Genomic DNA, 24,040 nt, shown 5'->3' with positions numbered 1-24,040 from the left:
AGTAGTTCCTAAGGCTGGGAGGAGGCTAATAGGGAAGGGAGAAAATGAGGAGTGACTGCTAATAGGTAAGGATTTATTTTTGTGGTAATAAAAATGTTCTAAATTTAGAATGTTGTGATGGTTATAACTCTGTGAATATACCAAAAACAATTAAATTGTACACTTTAAATGGGTGAATTTTATAGTATATGAATTATATAATAAAAGGCTAATATGCAAATTGTCCCCTCCAGGGAGTTTGACCAGGGGGTGGGGCTGGCTGGCCAACCGGCCGTGGCCCCCCACCAGCCGGCCCCACCCCCAGTAGCCCCCCCCCCCCCCCCATCAGGAGTGGGTCCAGCCAGACCCACCCATGCACGGGCTAGTATCTCAATAAAGATGTTGAGGGGAGGAGAAGCAGCAGCAGCAGCCATGAAACAGAGTCCCAGAGTAAAGCAATGCTAGGGCAAGAGAATGAAGACTGGGAAATCACCTTTATACTGATGACAGGTGAAACATGTTAAATTAACTCTTATATAAGAGGGCCTGAAAAAGTGAGAAATTAAAGCAGAGGCCAGAGGTCCTATAGTTCCTCTGAGGAAAGTCAGAGAAGGCAGAACCATTGAAAAACAGAATAGCCCTATCCTAGTCAGTTTGGCTCAGTGGATAGAGCATCAGCCTGTGGACTGAAGGGGCCAGGATTCAATTCCAGTCAAGGGCACATGCCGGGGGGGTTTTGGGTTCCATTCCTAGTAGGGGGCCTGCAGAAGGCAGCCAATCAATGATTCTCTCTCATCACTGATGTTTCTATCTCTTTCTCCCTCTCCCTTTCTCTCTGGAATCAATAAAAATATATTTAAAAGAAAGAAAAACAGAATAGCCCAGTGTGGCTTAGTAGGTTGGACATCATCCCATGCACCAAAGGTTGCTGGTTCAATTCCCAGTCAGGGTACATGCCGGGTTACGGGCTCGATCCCTGGTAGGAGGCATACAAGAGGCAGCCAATCAAAGCATCGCTCTCACATCGTTGTCTCTCTCCCTTCTCTCTCTAAAAATCAATTTTTAAAAATCTTAAAAATAAAAGGCAAAAAAAAAACCATAATAAAAAATAATAGTGTCACAAAGGTCAAAGGGAGAACTTTGAGAGGTAATCAGTGGTAATATATGTCAAAATCATATTAAAATATTCTTATTAATCAGAAGTATTTACAAATAACTACGGCATTTTAATTCAAACTTGTTAACAATTTTATTCTACCTATTCGTGTACTTAGGTAAGTTTAAACAAAGCAAAGACTGATAAAATCTTTTGGTAGAGAAAGTAAACACACAGTATGAGCTTATTTGCTACTACAAAATAAACACTAGTGAACTAAGTTCAAACAGATTATGTCCCAATTGAGCTGATAAGGCAGACACACAAGGCATTCAGTTACATACCTAAATTTAAACATGTAAAACCTAGTTTCAATAGTTTTAAAATTTCAATCCAGTTTGTAGCAGAATAAAGTATGGTAAAATGTAAAAACAAATCTTTTTTAAAGCATCAAGAATGCCAAACACTGAATCACATTTTAACATCAGTAGAAGTCTGCTTTAATCTCAATTATTGTTTAGGTTATATAAAAGTCACAGACTGCCATTAATTGGACGTATTTATTACTTAATTCAAAATAAAATACCTATAATAGTTTTAGAAAATAAATCCACCGGATAAGTGCAAAAAATATTCTAAATATACATGAGTTAGATAATACATTTTATATTATTCAAGATAATACACTTTATATTAGCCAATATAAAATGTTGGATGATCATTATTAATGAACATAATTCAGAGTAACTCTATCATTAAATTTGTAAAATTTTTAAAATGTCAACATAAACAAACAAATATATGAACATCATTAAGGGAGATAAACTAAAAATAAAAATGAGTACTGTGCTCTCACTTTAGGCAATGGAGAGGTCCAGGAGACACTACTCGGTTGACACTGGCTCCAGCCATGGTGTTCAGCTGAACTTCAGAGATATAAAGCGTCAGAGAAGATGACTGTAGCCGTGTTTTTACAACTTCCAGTGGACATGTCAGAATAGCTCCCACGGTACCACCACATCTACAAAACATGAAAAGAACAAAACGTACCTACTTAATTCATAAGTTAGTACACATGTAGGCAAGTAGGAATTTACCAAGGTACTAAAATGTAACTTTTTTTTATTTTAGAAGACTAAATACTCTTTTAACGTTTCATTTATTTGACTGCATACTGAAACACCTTTGGTAGTTAGAAAGAACTAAGCTTAGTATCTACCTCATAAAGAGTTAGTCAACAAGAAAGACTCAAGAAATTTCCTATCTTGTACCCTTTCTTACACAGCTACTAAAGGATTTGTTCCACAAGTTAAAGAAGAGGGAACACCTAAGACTAATACTATGTTATATGTCAATATTTCAATAAAACTGGGAGGAAAAAGAGGGAATTGAATGCAGGAACAAAATAACCCAGGAGAGCGAGAATGGAGTCCCAAGATGACAGTGAAATGTCAAGACTCAGAAAAATAACCAGGCCAGTCTGACCACTGTGGCTCAGTGGTTGAGTGTTGACCCGTGAATCAGGAAGTCATGAGGTCATGGTTCCATTCTAGTAGCCCAGGTTGTGGGCTTGATCCTCTCAGTAGGGGGCATGCAGAAAGCAGCCAATCAATGATTCTCTATCATCATTGATGTTTCTATCTCTCTCTCTCCCTTCCTCAACCTCTAAAATAAGTAAAAACTTACTAAAAAAAAGAAAAAAAAACAGGCCAGATAGATTAGGATGACAGAATTCAGAGGGATAAAGATCTCCAGGGGGAAAAAAGACTAATAGACAAGTATATTTGACCATATGAAAATAAAAAATTCAAGTATAAATACTCACATAACTAAGTAAACATTTTAAAATGTGGGGTAATTATTTTCTCTACAGGAGAAAATGAAATTATTCAAGAAAATGAAGCTATTCAAAATGAAGTTGTCAATACACACCTTAGCTGTGCTATCAACAATATTTATATTATCATAGTAAGGTAAGCACTGACTACTGATTTAACAAAAAAACTGTGATGTAAATAACTATATATTGAGAGGAGGAAAAGATGGGGTAAACAGGGAGTGGTGTACTATAACTAAATCCAGAAAAGAAAGTATGAAGAAAATACCAAAGGAAATAGCTAAGACTTACAGGAAGTTCCTATTAAGAAGATGTGAGGGAGAACTGTAGAAATACTGATTTTTATTATTTCTCAGCACCCTTTTTTTAACCTTTTGAACACATATTTAATTAATTTATCAAAATTTTAGCAGTATTTTTTAAAAACAGTAGGGTTTGTAAACTAGAGAATGTGGCTGATATTTCTGGGACTCCTTGGACCCCATGAAAAAAATAATGTATATAGTATGCAACTGTCTTTACTCAGAACTTCAAAAAAAATCAGAATCTTGACCAGTTCTCATCATTTCCACCCTGGTCTAAGCCACTGTATCTTTGATTGTATTGAAAACTTAAGTCAGATCAGTCTCTCCTCTGCTAAAAACTTTCCAGACTTCCTAACTCATTCAGAATAAAAACCAAAGTCCTCACAATGGCCTATAAGATCTTATACAATCTGTCCTTTATTGATCCCTCTGACCTCATCAACCATTCACCTTCTCACTGCTCCAGCCACACTGGACTCTCCGATACCTTAATTATAGCTGACTCTTGAACTATATGGGGGTTAGAAGCAGTAACCCCCATCTCTACGTAGTTGAAAATCCACATATAACTTTTGATTCCCCCCAAACTTAACTACTGTATTAGAGTTTAATACACCAAGAATGGAGATTTTTAAAAAAATGTTTTGAAGCCAGGCACAGTGTAACCAAAAGACTTGTTAAAATTAAAACACACACACAAAAATAAATCAGTGCAAATATGTCTTATAAGAAAGAAGAAGCCTCTGTGGGCCCCAAAGTGCTCTCCCAACTCAAATTATATCAACATAGGAATAAGAAGTTTAGGGTGGTGGTGAAGGGGATAGGAGGTAAGAGAAATTGTTCACTAGGTATGAATAACAAGCAGATTAGTCTCAGCCATATTGCCCCCCAAGAGTCATCAGTCAGTCTCAGCCATATTGCCACCAGGAGTCATCAGTCCCTAGGTCAGCTGCATAAACACAAAACCCCATCAGGGGGATAGCCTCAAGCTGCGGAGCAACACTGAATCTTCCACTTTCCCTGGCTCTAGCGGACTTTTACTAGCCACATCAGGGGAGGAACTCAAGGCACCCCAGGATTCTGCTCAGGAAAAGGTGGATCATGGAAAAGACTAGGATTCTAAGACTGTAGTTGTTAGACATATTTCCTTGATTTTAACCTTCTGAGCATGTATGGAGCAGGACACTTGTTTTTAATACGCAAGGTAATTTATAAATGGAAAAACCTATACTGATTGGGTCCACATTACTGTTTGTTGTATGTGTGCGTGCATGTATGTGTATATCTATATGTATATATACAGTATGTATATGTATTTTAGAAATATATGCTGTTGTGTGTGCATATATATATATATATATATATATATATATACAAACTTTAGAAATATATGTATTAACTTGAAGCAAACCTATTTTGTCAGACAACTGCAGTGTTAGCTTTGTGAATAGACTGAAATATTTTGTCATTTTTCTGTCTGTAGGTAATATAGCCCATTGTAATTTCCTAATTAGGGCATTAGTCAAATTAAGAAATATTACTAAGGCCCAATCAGTGTGGCTCAGTGGATTGAGCATCATCCCATGCACCAAGAGGTTGCTGATTCGATTCCCAGTCAGGACACATGCCCAGGCTGTGGGTTTCATCTCTAGTAGAGGGTGTGCAGGGAGGCAGCTGATAGATGTTTCTCTATCACCAACGTTTCTATTTTCTCTCCCTCTCCTTCCCTCTCTTTCTCTAAAAAAAAAAAAAAAAGGAAGAAGCCCTGGCCAGTTTGGCTCAGTGGATAGAGCGTTGGCCTGCGAACTGAAAGATCCCAGGTTCGATTCCGGTCAAGGGCACATGCCTGGGTCGTGGGCTTGATCCCCAGTGGGGGACCTGCTGAAGGCAGCCGATCCATGATTCTCTCTCATCATGGATATTTCTATCTCACTTTTCCTTCCTCTCTGAAATCAATAAAAATATATTTTAAAAAAAAGGAAGGAAGGAAGGAAGGAAGGAAGGAAGGAAGGAAGGAAGGAAGGAAGGAAGAAAAAGAAATACCACTAAGGAAGAAAATCATTAAAAAGTTAGCCAAGGAGTTTTTCAATCTCAAAATATGTAACCTGTTTCTGAAATCCTATAAAAACCATTTAGGAAGTCTTATCAAAATTGTTTCTCTAGTAGTATATTTGTAGTTTCTATAAGCTTTAATGTTTGGGCAAGAAACTATACAAGTTCTTGAAATGGTGAATGAAGAACATACTCCATATACTTGACAGACTAACTTATGAAAATCAGATAGATACAAAAGTGGTTGAAAATAACTACGTATGGGTATACATAGTGTTTCTGATGCAGGGAAAAAATTAACAGGCCAGGCTTATTCTGAACAATAATCAAGACACCTATGAGAAAAAAAGGGAAATGTTAGCCAACAACTTAGATAAGTTGTTGATAAACATGGAAATACAGAAGGAAGTCACATCATACAGCCCAAGATGTAGGTGTATGGTTTTCACTTTCAGAAAACACAGTAAGAGATCAGACTGAGGGCATTAGTCAAATTAAGAAATACTACTAAGGCCCAATCAGTGTGGCTCAGTGGATTGAGCATCATCCTATGCATCTAAAATTCAATATTGAAACAAAATACGCTAAGGGTATGTGATAGGTTTAGTAAAGGTAAATTTCCCCCCACAAACTGTTCCTTTGTTTCTTTGCTCCCCCTAAGCAACAAATCTCAGAATTCTACTTATCTCTAAGTTCTCTCCCACTCCAATACCTTTACTCCTTGCTCTGCCTAGAAATTGCTAATCAAGGTCAACAAAGGTCTCCAATTGTTAAATTCAATGTTTAAGAGCTCTCAGATCTCACCTTAATTGACAGTAACACGACAGCTTATCCTACATTCCTTCCTAAATACTGTATATTTGCTTAATTTGACTTTCAGAAGTATTCTACTTCTGCCCTGATTTTACAAGGAACCAGGTAAAGTAATTTAACAAATTTCTGCAGAATCAACATATTTGACACCCAAGTGGGAGTTTCTTACTGAATAAATGAATGGATAGATTAATAACAAAGTTTTTTGGATAATTTGAGACATTACTCATCACACGTATTAAGCTCTCACTGTCACAGAAGCTACAAAGGAAAAAAACATCAACTCAAGTGTTGAAGGTGTAGTCCTCCCATGTGAGACAATCTCTCTCAAATAGGAAAGAAAATAGTGAACTGCCTCTTGGTGGACATATGCAACTGACACAATACTAGACACTGTGTAGTTCTATTAAAGAATTAAAACATGTTTCATATTTATATATTCATATAGAGACATATAGTGTTATTAAAAGTGAAATTAAACTTTCCTGACACATCCTTTTGCAGGATGCTGCGAGTTGCCTCCAAAACTCAATTAACATAACCAATGACCTTACAAACTCTGAATGTTGACTCTGGCAAAACATAATGGGACCAAAGGGTGTCTTAAAGAAAGCACGAGTTATGCATGTGAGCATGTCACCCAGACACAAGGTCCAGTGCTGCTGGTCTGTTTCAAATGTTCCTGATTTAATAATACAGCCACTAGGCTATTAGAAATCTGAGATCCTGATAAACACACACTTCAATAAATACTATTATAATCATCAGGAAAACAATCCAAAGGCTCCACATTCAGACAATTTTTGTCTAAGATTAAATGTCGCTGTGAAAAGTTACTTAGTTCTTTTAAAATATATTGTTTTCATAATTTAACCCAAATGATACTTGTGTTTGCCCAAACAGCTAAAAAAAAAAAATATATATATATATATATATATATATATATATATATCTTTCCTTTTCTCCATCTTGTTATTAAAGTAAAACTAAATTTCCTAACTCCCAATTTACTTGATTCTATGAGGATTTTTAAAAAAATGAAATTTAGTTTTCTGTGAAGAACATCTAAAACTGTAAGCCACTGAGAGGTATAAGAGAATTAGACCTCTTCAATTAAGAATGATGTCACGGAAGCAGCCTGATTTGCATTTCCACCAGGCTTAGCACACAGACTTCCAGAATATTCTACAGAATTGATTTTATATAATAAAGAGCTGGAAGAATCTTTAGAGATTCGTTTCTTCTCATTTTACATGTATGGAAAACGGTCTGACCTTGGGTAAGTCAATTTTTCATACTTCAGTATTTTTTCCCATAATTTGAAGGGGATGAAACAGATGATCTTTACCATCCTTCCTAGTTCTAATGTTTCTCTAATATGGATAAGTCAGGTTTTATATTGAGTGACTTATGCAACCACATTTAAATGTAAAATCAAGACAACATGCAAAGGAAGGGAATTTACAAGGCTGAGTACCTATCTTATGTCAGACCCTACATCCCAGTATCTTGTTTAATGCTGTAAATGACCCGCACAGGCTAGGTTCTTTCCGGGAGGGGCTCCTACATCTATTTATGTTTAGAAGCTGCAAAAACTCTCCATTCCTGCCCTGGCCAGTTTTGCTCAGTGGGTAGAGAGAGCATCAGCCTGTGGACTGAAGGGTCCCAGGGTTCAATTCCCGGTCAAGGGTACATGCCCGGTTGCAAGCTCATCCCCAATAGAGGGCGTGCAGGAAGCAGTCGATCAATGATTCTCTCTCATCACTGATGTTTCTCTCTCTCTCTCTCTCTCTCCCTCTGCCTTCCACTCTGAAACCAATAAAAATATATTCAAACAAAAAACAAAACCCTCTCCATTCCTGTTTTTGAAGAAAAAGCTAACCAGAAAGGCCTTTATATGTATTAATAATAACAAAGTGACTGATAATAACAAAGTTGATCCTAAACCAAATTGGGAAGTTAGTGCAACCAAAGTAATATTTCAAATAAATATGCCCTACTTTTAAGAAAACTTGATATATGAATCTCGAATGCAGAGTAATAGAAATGTTAGGACATAGAGAAGGGCCTTAGAGATGGTATAGTATGTCTTCCACATTTTATAGATGAAGCAATTAAAATCAAAGGTCTTGTCCATTTTTCACTCAAAATAGTGGCCAGAAGTAGTGCAGTCTCCTAACTTTCAGGCATTTGCTAGCGATCTAATTACAACAGGGAATCCAATCATTTGCATAACAAGGCATCTTTACAGCTACCTGGCCAATGAGTTTTTAAGAAATGATTGAATTTGCCAAAATTACCAATAAATGAATCAGCGACGTGTAAAGCAAACTTTGCCTAAATTGGGTCTCACGAATTAAAAGAAACATTTTAAATGTCAGAACAGTGGTTGGCCCACAACTGGTGTGCAGTCAACGTTCAATGAATGTGCCACAAGGCAACGGATGGCATCGCTGGCACCGGAGTCCACATGCCCAACTCCAATGAAGACACTGTGAGCAGAGCTGCGAACACATCAATTTGATATTCCTAAAAAGGTTGATTAAAGAACAAACTATGGCCTAAGGATATGTGCCTTTATACTGTCAGATGGGCAGAAAAAAATTATGCCTCGACATAATTCACCGTAGCCATTTTTTGATATAACTCTTTATGATCCTCAACTTAACATTGTTATGATTCTTCAAATAATCTGGAAGGGACAGACCCGAAAGGGAACCTAAACGGGCTCAACAAAATATCAGCGGGCAACCTAAAACTTCAGGCCCCGTCCCACCCCTGCAGACACTTAGCTACCGCCAGAGCTTCTGACCAGTCCCTACCCCCCCCGCCCCCCCCCCCACACACACCAGGTCCCCACTTTCTCGCATGAAAAGATGAAACGGCGCGTGCAGCAGAGGACTGAGGTAATTCATATACATTGTTTACCTCAGAATGAAGAAACTAATAACATAACATCATGTTGCAATTGTTAAGCTGTTAAATCAAAGTTCGCAAGAGCAAAAAACCTGTACTCACTGCGGGAGAGAGGACACCAAAGCGTGTCGGGTGCCTGGAACCCCCGAGGGCCGCCCCGGAAACCGGCTGCTTGAGTGCGCGGCGCGGCCCGAGCGGCTCGAGGAGGCCCCGCAGCCCGCGCGGCAGAAGGGAAGGAGGCGGCCCAGGCCCGGCGCCCATTTTGTCTTGGGCCTCCGCACGTCCCGCCCCGTCCTCCATCCCCCCCTTCCCGGCCGAGCAGCCTACGTGAGGCCCGCAGCTGCACCCCTGCCGCGGCCCGCGCCGCAGACACCCGCTAGGCCTCGGCGCGTGGCCCGGGCGCGCGTGGATCCAACTCCGCCCGCCCGCAGGCCCCCAACCTCACGTCCTTCCTCGGCTTCATCCCCTCAACCCTCCCCGATGGGGCCGCACCCCGTCCTTCTGCGGACCGAGCCCCCCGAGCCCCTCTCGCCCGCGCCTCGGGCCACAGCCCCCGGCCTCCGCCCAGCCCCGCTGCCCGAGCCCGCCCGCCCGCCCGGGCCGTACCCCCCGGCAAACAGATGCACCAGCGTGTCCCTCTGGCTCATTCTCTCTCCCGCATGTCCTCCGGGCGCTGAGGCAGGACGCGGACCCGGCCGCCCGCGACGGCCGGCGGCTTCGGTCCGGCACTGGAACCGCACAGGGACCCAAGGTGGCGACGAAAAGCGGGCGAAGGCGCGTCTGCAGAAAGTCGCCGGCTCGGCCCTCCCAGCAGCGCGGAGCGGCGCCGCCTCCCGCTCTAGCCCGGCGCTCACGACCCGAGCAGGAGAGCGAGGGAGGCGGCGGAACGGGGCGGGGCGGGGCCGGCTGGCTGCGGGGGAGAGAATATTCCGCGACCCCCTCCCCCGCCATATAAACAGAAGCTCCCATTGGTCCGCGCCGGCTGACGTCACGAGCCCAGCATGCCTGTTTCACGTGATCGCTAAGGGGTTTCTCAATGAAAGGGGCCGGTAGGCGGGGCCAGAGCGCGTGCGGGAGGGTAGTAGGTCATTGTGCCCTCGCACCTAATCCGCGGGCGGTGGGGCTGCACCCCGCGCCGCGTGGGTGGGCGCACAGATCCCGGGGACCACGCTCCCGCCGGGACTTAGGGAGAAATTGCCGGTATTCCTGGTACCCCACCAGACTCGGGGGGTGAACCTGCCACGTCTCTGCTTTGCTTTTTTTTTAAAGATATTTTTAAAATAATAATAAATAAATAATTTAAAGATGTTTTTAGAGCAGTTTTAAGTTTACAACAAAATGAGGAAAAGCGTGGATGAGGAAAGATTAACCGGGGGATTTATATGCATATATGCATAGCCCATGGACATAGACAATAGTGCAGTGAAGTCCTGGCAGGGGCAGGGGCAGGGTGGAGGGGGTCAATAGGGGAGGGAAAAAGGGCGACATTTGCAATATTTTCAACAATAAAGATAAATTTTAAAAAAATTTTGAGATTTCCTACTGACTGTTTGATTCACTTAAAAATTGGATTTATGACCCCATTTCTGCCTCTTAGTATCTACCTCAGAGTTATAATAAACAATGCATGAAAAGGCTCCTACAAGGAAACTCAGGACCACAAACACCAGTGCAGTGTTTACAAACAATGCTTGTAATAGTGGAAAATTGGCATCAATAGGGGAATGGAGAATTAAATCATGACACATTCCTATTGTGAATATTATTCAATTATGACAAGGGTGAGGTAGATCTGTGTGGGGGGGAAATCCTCAAAACCTACTAACTAAAGCAGGCAAATACAATTGAAATACTAAGATTTGTTTTAGAAAGAATAAAGACATTTACTCATTCTAATCAGCAAATGTTTTTATGTATATGGGTGTGTATATACAGGGTGGGGCAAAAGTTTATTCTTTTTTAAAAAAATATATTTTATCGATTTTTTACAGAGGAAGGGAGAGGGATAGAGAGTTAGAAGCATTGATGAGAGAGAAACATCGATCAGCTGCCTCCTGCACACCCCCTACTGGGGATGTGCCTGCAACCAAGGTACATGCCCCTGACTGGAATCGAACCTGGGACCCTTGAGTCCGAAGGCCGACGCTCTTACCCACTGAGCCAAACCGGTTAGGGCCAAAAGTTTATTCTTATATTATTATTCATTAAGCATTATATCATTTTCCATACCAACAACTGTAAACCTACTTTTGCCCCCTACACACACACACACACACACATACACACACACACACATACAGAAAGAAAATGTTTTATTTCTCCAAAACACAGTGATTAAATATTTAAAATGTTTGCTAATTATTTCTAAGGTGAAGAAACATACAGAGAATAATGTAACAACATAATCTGCACTTATCACCCACACTGAACAAATGTTAATATTTTCCACCTCTTTGTTCAGTAACTTCCATTTCACCTTCGGGGCCCTCTCCATGCTTTCCTCCTCAGACGTGATTTTCCAGGGCTCACCTTCCTTTCCCTCCTGGGATTCCTTCCTTCATGAAGTTCCCCCTGGCTGCCTCAGCTCTGTATGTTCTTTACCTCTCCTAAATTCCTACCACATGTGCAGACTGCATGCCACTGGCAAGCAAGTGTTCATCCACTTCGCAGTATATGTTCCTCTGCAAAATAGGCCTAAGAGTACCCCCCTCATTAGGTAGTTGTGAGGACTAAATGTGTCAAAACATGTAAAGCACCTACAGAAGTGCTATATAAGGCCTACCTAGAATAATCAGTAGTGGTACTTTACTGCCTTGTAGTCTTATTACTGCCTTGTTAATGCAACAGTTTTGGGAAAGTAGTGCTGGGTGGCAAGTTTTATTTCTACTTTTCTGTGTTTGTTTTTTTTCAAAAATGTCCCCTCTATGGTCCGCTGAAGCTCTGGATTCAGATGGACTGTGGGGGATTCATATCCAAAGCTCCTCTTGGATGAACTGAAGAATATTGGGCAAGTCAGTTATTTTACACTTCAGTTTCTTCATGAAAAATTGGGGGGATAATATCACCTCATAGGGTAGTTGTGAGAGTTGCATTAACATTTAGTGGGCATTTCTTTTTTTTATAGCTGCTTTATTGAGCTATCATTCACATACCATAAAATTCACCCATTTAAAGGGTACAATTTAGTGGTTTTATTATATTCTCATGGTTGTACAACTATCACCACAACTTAATCCCAGAACATTTTTCTCACCAAAGAAGAAACCCCACACTCATTACAGTCACTCCCATTCTCCTCTCCATCACCCCTTGACAACCACTAATCTTTCTGTCGCTCTGGATTTGCATAACCTGGACTTTTCATATACTAGTAATGGAATCATACAATATGTGGCCTTTTATGTCTTTTTTTAAGACTAAGCATGTTTTCAAGATTCATTCATGTTGTAGCATGAATCAGAACTTCATTCCTTTTAATAACTGAATAATTTTCCACTGTATAGATATGCCACATTTTATTTATCCATTCTCAATTGATGGCCATTTAGATTTTCTCCGTTGGGGCTATCATGAATAATGATGCCATGAACATTTGTGTACAAGTTTTAGCTTAGACGTGTTTTCAGTTCTCTTGGGGATATGCCTGGAAAACTGCCATACTGTTTTCCAAAGTGGCTGCACCATTTTAAACGCATTTCTTTTAAGACAATAGCTTTAGCTCCATGTTTTCGACATAGTGAATGTCATAATTATTATGCAGCTTCAGAAACTGGTAAGGAGGGAGCCAGAATTCTCATGTGCAGACCAGTTTTTCCCCTAATGAGCAATTACAATTATAATGTGACCGTTTCCTTTTGAACCTCCTTCAGATGCCATCGTGGAAGGAGACTCTGCCCCAGATGGAGTCATGAGGGCAGTTGCTCTCAAATGCAGCTTTGATGTCTCTTTGAGCCACCACTCCCATCAGCCACTCTGTGTAACATTCCCAGTCAGTGATGGTTAAAGGTTCTTCTGATACACAGGTGACAAGCAGAGCTAGCCCTGGAAATAGATAACAAGCTTGTAGAAGTGGATTTTCCCCACGACGAATTAGCAGTTTGCGTGCAGGAAACAGTATCTCTCAGGGACTCGTTCAGGAGTGTGTCCCAGGAGGCTTAGAAAAACACCAGCTAACCAACTTTGTCTACCAGCTAGGACAGGAGTATTAGAAGGGTGGGGAGACCTTGCAAAGGTAGATTTTGTTGAGATAAGAGTGTAACACACTTTTTAATTATATCTGAATAATGCCTGGGACTTCAACGGTTTGTGGCAATACAGAAGTGGTAACCCCCCACCCCCATTTAAGAACCTATCCAAGGGCCCAACCAAAAGTCCTGCTTTGTCTATTAGCATTAATTCTTTGTGTGTTCTTTTATTACAAAGTAATAAAGGCAAACAAACAACCCAATTAAAAAAATGGGAAAACGATTTGAGTAGATATGTTTCCAAAGATTTACAAATGGCCAGTAAGTACATGAAAAGATGCTCAACATCACTAATCATTCGGGAAATGCAGATAAAAATCACAATGAGATACTAATTCACACCATTAAGGTGGCTACTATAAAAAACAAAACAAAACCAAGAAATAACTACTGTTAGCCAGGATGTGGAGAAATTGGAATCCTGTACATTGCTGATGGGAATGTAAAATGGATTTTTTTTTAAAGCAGTTTGAGACTTTCAGAAAAATTAAGCAGAAAGTAAGAGTTCAAAAATTCTCCGCCCACCCCCCTCCACCTCTATTTCCCCTACTATCAACACCCTGTACCAGAATGTTAAATTTGTTGAATTTACATTGACCCATCATTATCACGGAAAGCCCATAGTTGACATTAGGGTTCACTCTTTGTGATTTACATTCTATGGGTGTTGATGAATGTATGAGATGTATCCACCTTATAGAGTCATATGAAATAGTTTCACTGCCCTAAAGATTCTGTATTCCTATTTGACGCTCCCTGCTCCCAATCTCTGACCCACTGATATTTTTACTGTATTCATAGCTTTACCTTTTCCAAAATGTCATACATTTGGAATCATACAGTAGCCTTTTCATATTGACTTCTGTCACAGCAATATGCATTTAAGGTTTCTCCATGTCTCTTTTTTTTTAACTTTTTAAAAAATATATATATTTTATTGATTTCAGAGAGGAAGGGAGAGGGAGAGATTGAAACATCAATGATGAGAGAGAATCATTGATCGGCTGCCTTCTGCATGCCCCCTACTAGGGGGTCGAGCCCGTAACCTGGGCATATGCCTTTGACCAGAATTGAACCTGGGACCCTCAGTCCATAGGTCGATGCTCTATCCACTGAGCCAAACCGGCTAGAGCTTCTCCATGTCTTTTAACAGCTTAATAGCCTTTTTGGCACTAAATATTCCATTGTCTGGATGTACCATAATTTATGGATTCACATACTGAAGGACATCTTGATGGCTTCCAAATTTTGGCAATTATGAATAAAACTGCTATAAACAAAAACAAAACAAAACAAAACAAAACAAAATAATTTCCCCTCTGGCTTCTGTTAAAGTCACCAAAGGAGGAACAAATGAGGCCAAAAAGGGTACAGAATTATAAATTTACTAGAGGCCCATTGAACGAAAATTCGTGCACTGAGGGGGGGCTCCTCAGCCCGGCCTGCCCCCTCTCACAGTCCGGGAGCCCTCAGGGGATGTCTGACTGATGGCTTAGGCCAGTGATGGTGAACCTTTTGAGCTCGGCGTGTCAGCATTTTGAAAAACCCTAACTTAACTCTGGTGCTGTGTCACATACAGAAATTTTTTGATGTTTGCAACCATAGTAAAACAAAGACTTATATTTTTGATATTTATTTTATATATTTAAATGCCATTTAACAAAGAAAAATCAACCAAAAAAATGAGATCGTGTGTCACCTCTGACACACGTGTCATAGGTTCACCATCACTGGCTTAGGCCATGGGGAGCAGGCCTAAGCTGCAGTCTGGCCTCCCTCTGCAGGAGGCAACTGGGCTGATCAGGGGAAGGCGCCGCCCTCATCACCCCTCTGCTGCTGCCACTGCCGGCCGCAGTGGCTGCGAGGTCTGAGCCCTGGGCCTCGAAGCCGCTGGGGCTTTGTCGGGATGGATGTCCGGAAGATGTCCGCCCTAATTAGCATATTACCCTTTTATTAGTATAGATTAGGTCATCTGGAAAACCAGATGGGCTGAATCCCAAAATGGTGCCAGCCCCAACGGCCGGGGAGAAAGAGTTTTTAAAGGACTCTAGGTGGGCTTTTGGGGGAGGAGAATTCTCTGGGCAGGTCCGGATCCTGGGAAAGTCTGGAGGAGAAGGTTAATAGTTTTAGCAAGTGGAATGTGGTCTTAGCAAGTGGAATGTGGTCTTAGCAAGTGGAATGTGGTCTAAGCAAAAGGCAGTGAGGACTGTGAAGTGGTCTAAAGGTCAGTTTCCATGGGGGCTGGGGGTGTAGAGTCAATTATTTGATCAGACCTAACCGCTTCCAGGGCTAATATTGAGAAATTTGAGTCCATTCATACCTCTGATCTTTATACAGAACATATTTTTTGCTTTTAACCTTTTAGGATCTTTCTTTAATCCCTGGTTTGGAGAAATTTCATGACAAAGTGCCATGTTGGTGGTGGGGGTCACTGTGCTGGGTACTCTCAGTGGGCCTTTTCAGTCTGGAAATGAAAATCTAGGATTTTATCTTTGGAATGTTCTATAATGGTTTCACATGTACTAATTTGGATCTTTCAGCCCCCAAAGCCAAAAAGTGTAGTTGATATTTTCTCTCCACAACAGTACTTGACAAGAAGTTAGCACTCAATCAGGGGCCAATGGTTAAAAGGACAGATTTCTGTTTTGGCAACAAGGTGATGAGAGGCAGCACTTGACAAATATTTGGTGGAGAAAAGAGCGATAACAGATTCATTTCTCAAGTGGCCAGTTTCTTTGAGTCCAGGGCGAGGAGAACCGGTTCAGCAGCTTTCTCCCTGCACCAGGCCATGCCCTCAAATACCACTTAGCCCAGTGAACAGAAGGGAAATGGAGAACAGGACTGGGGAGTCTCACTGGACTTGGGTTAGGGTCAAAGATCGATGCTGGAAGGGAAAGTCCCACACTCTTGTCAGAATTACTGTGGACAGCCCTTAAATCTCCCAGAAACACAGGAGACTAAGAATTTTCTGTACTTAATGTTTCTCTCTGCTCCTCAGTTGATCCTATAATGTCTTCTTCCAGGATGTCAGTAAAACCATCTCCATCCAGCTTCTTGGCCACAGTTAAACAACTTGTTTTTTATGTTTTCATTGGCTGGGAAATACCTAAAGTTATGCCCACAGCTTTTTCATAATTTTGGCTCTGTAAGACTTTTACTTCCACACAAGATAGAGTAGTAACAGGGATCAGAAATACCATTAAACCTATAAATAAATATATAAACCTATGGCTTTGAGGACACCTGATAGGCAGTGAAACACGATTCCTAAGAGACGGGAAACAAACAAAGCATGCCATCAATTGCCCCAGCTTATTGCCTGGAGGAAGTTTCCAGGCCACAGCACAGGCAAGTGCAACAGGCAGAGCCTGGCAGATTCTGTGTGTTGGGGACATGCAGCTGAGAGACCAAGGTAGCTATGGTTGTGGGACAGAGTGCCAGGAACCCCAGATATCTGCAGAGGGTCCTCCTTAAGTTTTAGCCTGAGTACTGATCAGTGCATGCACATGAGGAAACTACCGGAGGAAGGAAAAAGGAAAACACAAAACCCTCCTCATAGAATTTGAGGGAACAGTACTTGGCATTCATACAGGGCCAGGAATATTCCCATCAATCAGAATGGGAAATCTTACCTGTGATGGAGCATTGGGTACAGTACTCAGAAGGGCCTTCCAAGTGAGGAAGAATTAGCCCTAGATTAAATACTGTTCTGGTCCTGTCAAATACATCTTAAAAGTGAGATATAAGTGGATTAAATTGTGTGTAATGAAATTCAAATAAAAATATTTATAGAAATACAAAAATATCTATGCCTGACAAGGTAAAATTCACAATGTCTGGCATCAATCAAAGATTACCAGACATGCAAAGAAACAGGAAAATATTGTTATGCCCAGATTCCAAGATTCCCAAGAAATCACATTAGGGGTGAAGGAGAAACATGTCATTCAAAGATAAGCTATGCTAAATTAAAGCTGTATACTATAAACCCTTACACCCACTAATATAACAAAGCTATAGTTAATAACCTCGTCTCAGGACGGGTTATATAGGGGGGGGTTGGAGTAAGGGGAGGAGAAAGACAGGAGAAGGGCACACAAAGCACACAGGACAAATAGAAAACAAGTACCAAGATGGTGGATTTAAACCTAACTATAGCAATAATCATATTACATGTAAATGGCCCTAATTAAAAGGAAGTGATTGTCAAATTGGACAAAAAGCAAGACCCAACTATATTCTCCCTAGTATTTAAATATTAAGACACAAGTATATTAAAGTAAAAAGAGGGGAAAAGATATCAATGCTAACTTTAAGTCAAAAGAAAGCTGATAGAACAAGTAGACAGACAAGAGGCAAGGATATACTAGCTTTGAACAGCACTATCAGCTAACTTGTCCTAATTGACATTTATAGAATACTTCTCTTAACAACAGCATAACAGCCCCCTCTCCCCGCTCCAATGTACAGGGAACATTTACCAGGCAGAACAGATTCTGGGTCAACAGAAAATATCTGAAAAAATTTAAGAGGGCTCTGCCCTGGCCGGGTGGCTCCGTTGGTTGTAGCGTCTTCCTATATACCAAAAAACTTTCAGGATCAATTCCCAGTCAGGGTACATACCTAGAAAATGGGTTTGATCCCTAGTTAGGGTGCATATGGGAGGCAACCATCGATGTTTCTCTCTCTCTCTTTCTCTCCCTTCCTCTCTCTCTAAAAATCAATACTTGGGTTAGGGTTAGGATTGGTTAAACTGTGTGTGTGAAAGAGAAATAGTGCACTATCCATTCATTCCAAGAAATAAAATATTTATTATAGTTGTACAACTAACTTTTATTCAGCTGCTTTTTATCAATTAGGAATCTGACACATTGGTGTCTGCTTTCAGATATATTATCTCATTTTGTTCTCAGAACACAGGTATGAGGCTGGGTCCCCTCAGAGAGAGAGAGAGAGAGAGAGAGAGAGAGAGAGAGAGAGAGAGGACAAAGATGAAGAAATAGAGAAAGAAGAACAAACGAGAAAGAGGAGGAGGGGGAAGAAGGGGAGAGACACGGAGAGAGACAGAGAGAGAAGGAAGTTCAACTCCCTTAGGGTGGCACTTCATGGTGAAGTCCCTGTCTATCTCTTCCTCCCATTCTCTCACCCCTTCCTACAAGCATAGATCCCTCTACACCCACTGCTGATGTTGCCCCCACTCACATAGTTGTTTCAATCCTTTGGGCTTTCAGACATGTTAAAACACCTCCCTCCCCTCCTTGTCCTTCTACAGCTCTGTGCTAGCCTCTCCAGACCATGCCCTGTCCACTCCTTATACAACAGTCACCGTGCTTCTCCAGGTTGGGAATCCTTCCACATTTGTCTTTGTGGCCTCTTTGGCATTTGATATCATGGACATTCAATAAATATTGTCCATGTGCCTGCCCTGAGCCAAGTGCTGTCCTAGTAGAGCAACCAGACAGATAAGGGCAACAAGAATATATGCTCTAGCCTAGCTGGTTGGCTCAGTGGATAGAGCGTTGGCCTGCAGACTGAAGGGTCCTGCGTTGGATTCTGGTCAGTGCACATTGGTTTGCGGGCTTGATCTCCAGTAGGGGGCATGCAGGAAGCAGCTGATTAATGATTCTCTCTCATCATTGATGTTTCTATCTTTCTTTCCCACTCCCTTCCTCTCAGAAATAATATATATATACTCTCACCTGGCCAGTGTGTCTTAGTGGTTGAGTGTTGACGTATAAACCAGGATGTCATAGTTCGATTCCCCGTCAGGGCACATACCCAGATTGTGGGCTCGATCCCCAGATTGGCAGGAGGCAGCCAATCAGTGATTCTCTCTCATTATTGATGTTTCTAGCTCTCTCTCCCTCTCCCTTCCTCTTTGAAATCAATTATATATATAAAGAATATACACTCTCACTGAGTTTATATTCTAGTATGTCACAGGCAATGTGGGGGTCAACAAATAAAATAATTTTATACTGTGAAATTACTTTACTGGGAAGAAACACAAATGATAGGAGGTTGTAGTTTAGACTGAGTGGTTATGGACATACTCTCTGGGGATATTAATGTTCAGAGCTCAAAGTGAGAGGGACCAGCAATGTGAAGATGGGGTTGTATTAGTTTGCTGGAGCTGCCATAACAAAAAGTCCACAGACTGTGTGGCTTAAACAAACGAAATTTGTTTTCTCAAAGTTCTGGAAGCTAGAAGGCCAAGATCAAGGTGTCAGCAAACGTGGTTTCTTCTGAGGCCTCTCTCCTTGACTTGCAGATGGCTGCCTTCTCACTGTGTCCTTATATTGTTGTCTTTCAGTCGGTGTGGGTCTGTGTCCTAATCTCCTTTTATAAAGACACCAGCCATATTGGATTAGAGCCCACCCATGTGCCCTCATCTTACTTAAATGTCCTCTGTAAGGGCCCCATGTCTAAATACATTCACATTCTGATACACTGGAGGTTCAGACTTCAACATGTGAAATTTTGGAGAGCACAGTTCAGCTCATTATGAGGGAAGTGCATTTCCAGGAATAGCAAGTGCAAAGGCCATGAGTGAGTTTAAGGTAAAAGGAGGGCAGTGCAACAGGAGCATTGTGAGCAGGGAAAGACTGCTGGAGGCGGAGTTGGACAGGCGACCAGGGGCCGACTCCTGTACACTCTTGTAGGTCGTGGCAAGGATTTTACTCTAAGTGAGATGGAAAGCCACAGGAGGGTTTTAAGCATGATAGTGCAAGACTCGGTTTTCAATTGCAAAAGATCACTTTGGTAATATGTAGAAACTGGTTGGAAGGGGGGCAAGAAAGGAGCTGGGGAATCCATTAGGGGGCTATTGCAGATGGTGGCTTGGACAGAGGCCTCTCAGAGAAATAATGAGTGGGCTGGGTGAAGGGAAGAGTAAGTGGATGGGGAGGAGGAAGAAAGTACGTAGTACCTTTGGGTGTAATTTTTAGCCAAGATTCCTCATCACAACATGTAGAAGGTCCTAATTTAGGAACACTTCCCATGAATAGGGCAGGGTCATTCTAATGAAACCTGGATAATTTGACTGGAATTGTAAGTGCCACTAACACATACTTGCTTTTTTTTATTTTTATTTTTTATTAATATGCTTGTATTGGTTTTGGGGAGAAAGAGGAAAGGAGAAAGAGAAACATAGATGTGAGAGAGAAACATGGATTTAGCTGCCTCCTGTATGCCCCCTACTGGGGATCGAGCCTGCAACCCAGGCATGTACCCTGACCAGGAATCAAACCAGTGACTTTTTGGTGCACGGGATGACATTCAACCAACAGAGCCACACTGGCCAGGGTAACACGTACTTGCTTTATATGTAGTTTCAGTTCATCCTCAGGACAATCCCATGAGAGGGAATTGCCACCATCATGTAGAGATAAGGAATGAAGGCTCTAGTGAAGACATTGGTGAGCATCAGAGTCAGAAATGCCTCTCCAGGCCCCAGGCCCTGCTGGTACCCTGCTCTTTCCCCTGCCCTGGGGCCCTCCCAAGGCTGCCACTTGGGGCTCAGAGGAGGACTGCTGGCTCCTTCTCCCCTGAGCAGCTGACCCGGTCTCAGATCTGCAGCAGAGTGAGCCCCACACTGGAGACCTGAGGCTGCGGGCCTTTAATAAGATAGAGTTGCTAAAAGAGAACATTTAATTGCATGTTTTATTAATTTGCTCTCTGTGAAATATTAATCACAAGCTCTTGTGAACACAGTGTCTGGGGAGCAGTGAGCAACTTTGAGTTATGATCATCTTGAGGTACTGAAACTTGCCCAGTTCTGGTTTCTCAGCTGAGTTCTCTCTCATGGCCTCTACTCTGTCTCACCAGAGAGAACCACTCTACCCAGAGGACTCTTGCTCAACTCTGTCCTTCGGCCCTCCTGAGGACAGCTGCAAGCTTAATTTTATGAAAAAGGAAACAAAATATTTGAAGGGAAAGAAAGAAAGGGAGCCCTAGCTGGTTTTGCTCAGTGGATAGAGCGTCAACCTGTAGACTGAAGGGTTCTGGATTTGATTCCGGTCAAGGGCATATGCCCGAGTTGCAGGCTGGATCCCCAGTCGGGGGCGTGCAGGAGGCAGCTGATCAATGATTCTCATCATTGATGTTTCTATCTTTCTCTCCCTTCCTCTCTGAAATCAATACAAATATATTTTTTAAAAAGAAAGAAAGAAGGAGAAAACCAGGGTGGGAAGGCTGGCAGCTGGCAATGGCTGGGAAAGCAGAAGCCGGCCAGGAGGAAGGGGTATGAGAGGGGGCAAGGTCAAGCTGAAAACTTCCTCTTCCTGCCCAGACCCCTGAGCAGAGGAAAGAGAACTTGACTTGAGCTGCCCCGCTGTGGGGTGAGGCCAGGCCACTCTCCAGCCCCAGGTGGTTGTCTGCTGGTCTGGAGGAATGCCAGCAATGAACACCAAACAGAAGTGCTCTTTATTTTACTGGGACCACAGTGCACACTGCCACCTTCTCTTCAGAGAGCCCAGGAACAGTGTTAAGAAATAGTCAACAAGGAGGAGGGAGTGGCCAGTGTGGGAGGCAGCTATCCAGTGGGTTTCAGAGGAGGTACAGCTTCTGCTCCAGGGCACTCCCACCTTCATAGGAGCACAAGGGCCCCTTTCCCTGATGGGGAAGCAATTTCTTACTGTGCAAAGGCATGTTGATATAGGAGATAACTGGATTGCTGCCCTTAGGGAATGGCTGGTTTGAGGGAGTGGATAAGTTTAAGGGGGTCCTAGGCTAATGGTCTCTGTTCTCAGGGAGCCCCCAATTCGTCCTTGGGGAAAATTTCGCCAATGTAGCTCACACAACCACTATCTACTATGAACTCTAGGATGTGGTGAACACACGGGTGAAGATGACTAGGGTGCCTTGTCACATTTGAAGAAGTGTAAGGCAGTATCCAGGCATCTCTTGTTTTAAGTAGCCAGCAGATACAGACTTTACAAAGCATTCTGCTTTTTAAATCCACATACATATTTCAAATTAGTGGGGAAAATGAATTATTCAATAAGTCATGTTGTGATTACTACTGGATTGTCATATCATTAGCAAACAAACAAAATTTGGATTCCCAATCTCACTACTTGGATTAAAACAAATTCCAGAGAGAACAAAGATTTAAATACAAAAAGTTAAGCCAAGTTAAGACAATGAGAAGACAAGCCACAGACTGGGAGAAAATATTTGTAAAACACATGTCTTATAAAGGAATGTTATCCAAAATACAGAAAGAACTCTTAAAACTCAACAATAAGAAAACAATCAAATAAAAACATGGACAAAAGACCTGAATAGACACTTCACCAAAGAAGATATGCAGATGGCAAGGAAGCATATAAAAAGATGTTCAGCATTCTACTTCACCAGGGAAATACAAGTTAAAACAATGAGCTATCACTACACACCTAGTAGAATGGCCAAAATCCGAAATACGGACACCATCAAATTCTGATGGAGATATGGAGCAACAAGAACTCTCATTCACGGCTGGTGGGAATGCAATATGATACAGCCACTTTGTAAGACAGTTTGGCAGTTTCTTACAAAACTGAAATTCTCGTATCATACAATTCAGAGGCATTGAAAAACCTATATCCATTAAAAAAAAACAGCACATGATGTTTATAGCAGTTTTATTCATAATTGCCAAGACTCAGAAGCAACTATGTCCTTCAGTAAGTGAATAGATAAGTAAATTCTATTACATCCAGACAATGGAATATTATTTAGCATTAAAAGGAAATGAGCCGCCTAGCTGGCTTGGCTCAGTGGATAGAGTGTAGGCCTGTGGACCGAAGGGTTCGGTTCTGATCAAGGGCATGTACCTTGGTTGCAGGCTCCTCCAAGGCCCGGCCCCTGATCGGGACTCCTGCAGGAGGCAACCAACCTGCGTGTTTCTCTCAAATTGATGTTTCTCTCTCTCTGTCTTAACTTCTCTCTTCTACTCTCTCTAAAAATCAATGGAAAAATATCCTTGGGTAAGGATTAAAAAATAAAATAAAATTGCCCTAACCGGTTTGGCTCAGTGGATAGAGTGTTGGCCTGCAGACTGAAGGGTCCCGGGTTCGATTCCAATCAAGGGCATGTACTGTGGTTGCTGGCACATCCCTAGTAGGGGGTGTGCAGGAGGCAGCTTATCGATGTTTCTCTCTCATTGATGTTTCTAGCTCTCTATCCCTCTCTCTTCCTCTTTGTAAAAAAATCAATAAAATATAAAAATAAAATAAAATAAATAAAACAATCATATTTAAAAAAAAAAAAGGGAAATGAGCCCTAGTTGGTTTGGCTCAGTGGATAGAACGTTGGCCTCCAGACTGAAGGATCACCGGTTTTCCTCCTGCACCCGGACCCAGGCCTTTGGTCTGGCCGCAACAGAGAAGCCAAGCCTCTTCAGTCTTCAGTGTCCAGTCTTCAGACTTCGCTCAGTGCCTGCGTATGCAAATTAACCACCATCTTTGTTGGGTTAATTTGCCTAGTTGCTCTGATTGGCTGGTGGGTGTAGCAGAGTGACAGCAATTTGCATGTTTCTCTTTTATTAGTGTAGATCATTGATGTTTCTATCTCTCTCTCGATCTCTTTCCTCTCTAAAATCAATAAAAATATATTTTTGTAAAAAAGGAAATGAGCTATCAAGCTGTGAAAAGACATGGAGGAAACTTAAAGCATATTTCTAAGAGAAAGAAGCCAATCTGAGAAGGCTACGTACTGTGATTCCAACATATGACATTCAGAAAGGGTAAAACTGCGGAGACAGTATAAAAATCAGAGGTTGGAGAAGGGAAGGATGAATAAGCAGAGCACAGTG

At 41.8% G+C, this 24,040-nt stretch overlaps 1 protein-coding gene across 3 annotated transcripts in view; it reads right to left on the bottom strand.

The window, feature by feature from the left end:
• Nucleotides 1–9,895, bottom strand: part of SLC25A36 (solute carrier family 25 member 36) — a 31,230-nt gene extending 21,335 nt beyond the window's left edge. For 2 of the 3 annotated variants that reach the window (XM_006083762.3, XM_014451108.2), the window contains exons 1-2: nucleotides 9,605–9,880; nucleotides 1,932–2,096 (exon numbers count right to left, since the gene is read on the bottom strand). In XM_006083762.3, the coding sequence (XP_006083824.1) occupies nucleotides 1,932–2,096; nucleotides 9,605–9,645 (206 nt within the window). In that variant the 5' untranslated portion in view covers nucleotides 9,646–9,880. Of the gene's footprint in view, nucleotides 1–1,931; nucleotides 2,097–9,604 lie in introns of all 3 variants that reach the window. The other variant, XM_023749586.1, reaches the window with a different exon arrangement.
• Between the last annotated feature and the right edge of the window lie 14,145 nt (nucleotides 9,896–24,040).

The sequence above is a fragment of the Myotis lucifugus genome, unplaced genomic scaffold, assembly GCF_000147115.1.
Source record: "Myotis lucifugus unplaced genomic scaffold, Myoluc2.0 scaffold_8, whole genome shotgun sequence".
Classification (NCBI taxonomy): domain Eukaryota; kingdom Metazoa; phylum Chordata; class Mammalia; order Chiroptera; family Vespertilionidae; genus Myotis; species Myotis lucifugus.
Note: the sequence above shows the minus strand (reverse complement) of the source record. Positions and strands in the feature narration are given on the sequence as shown.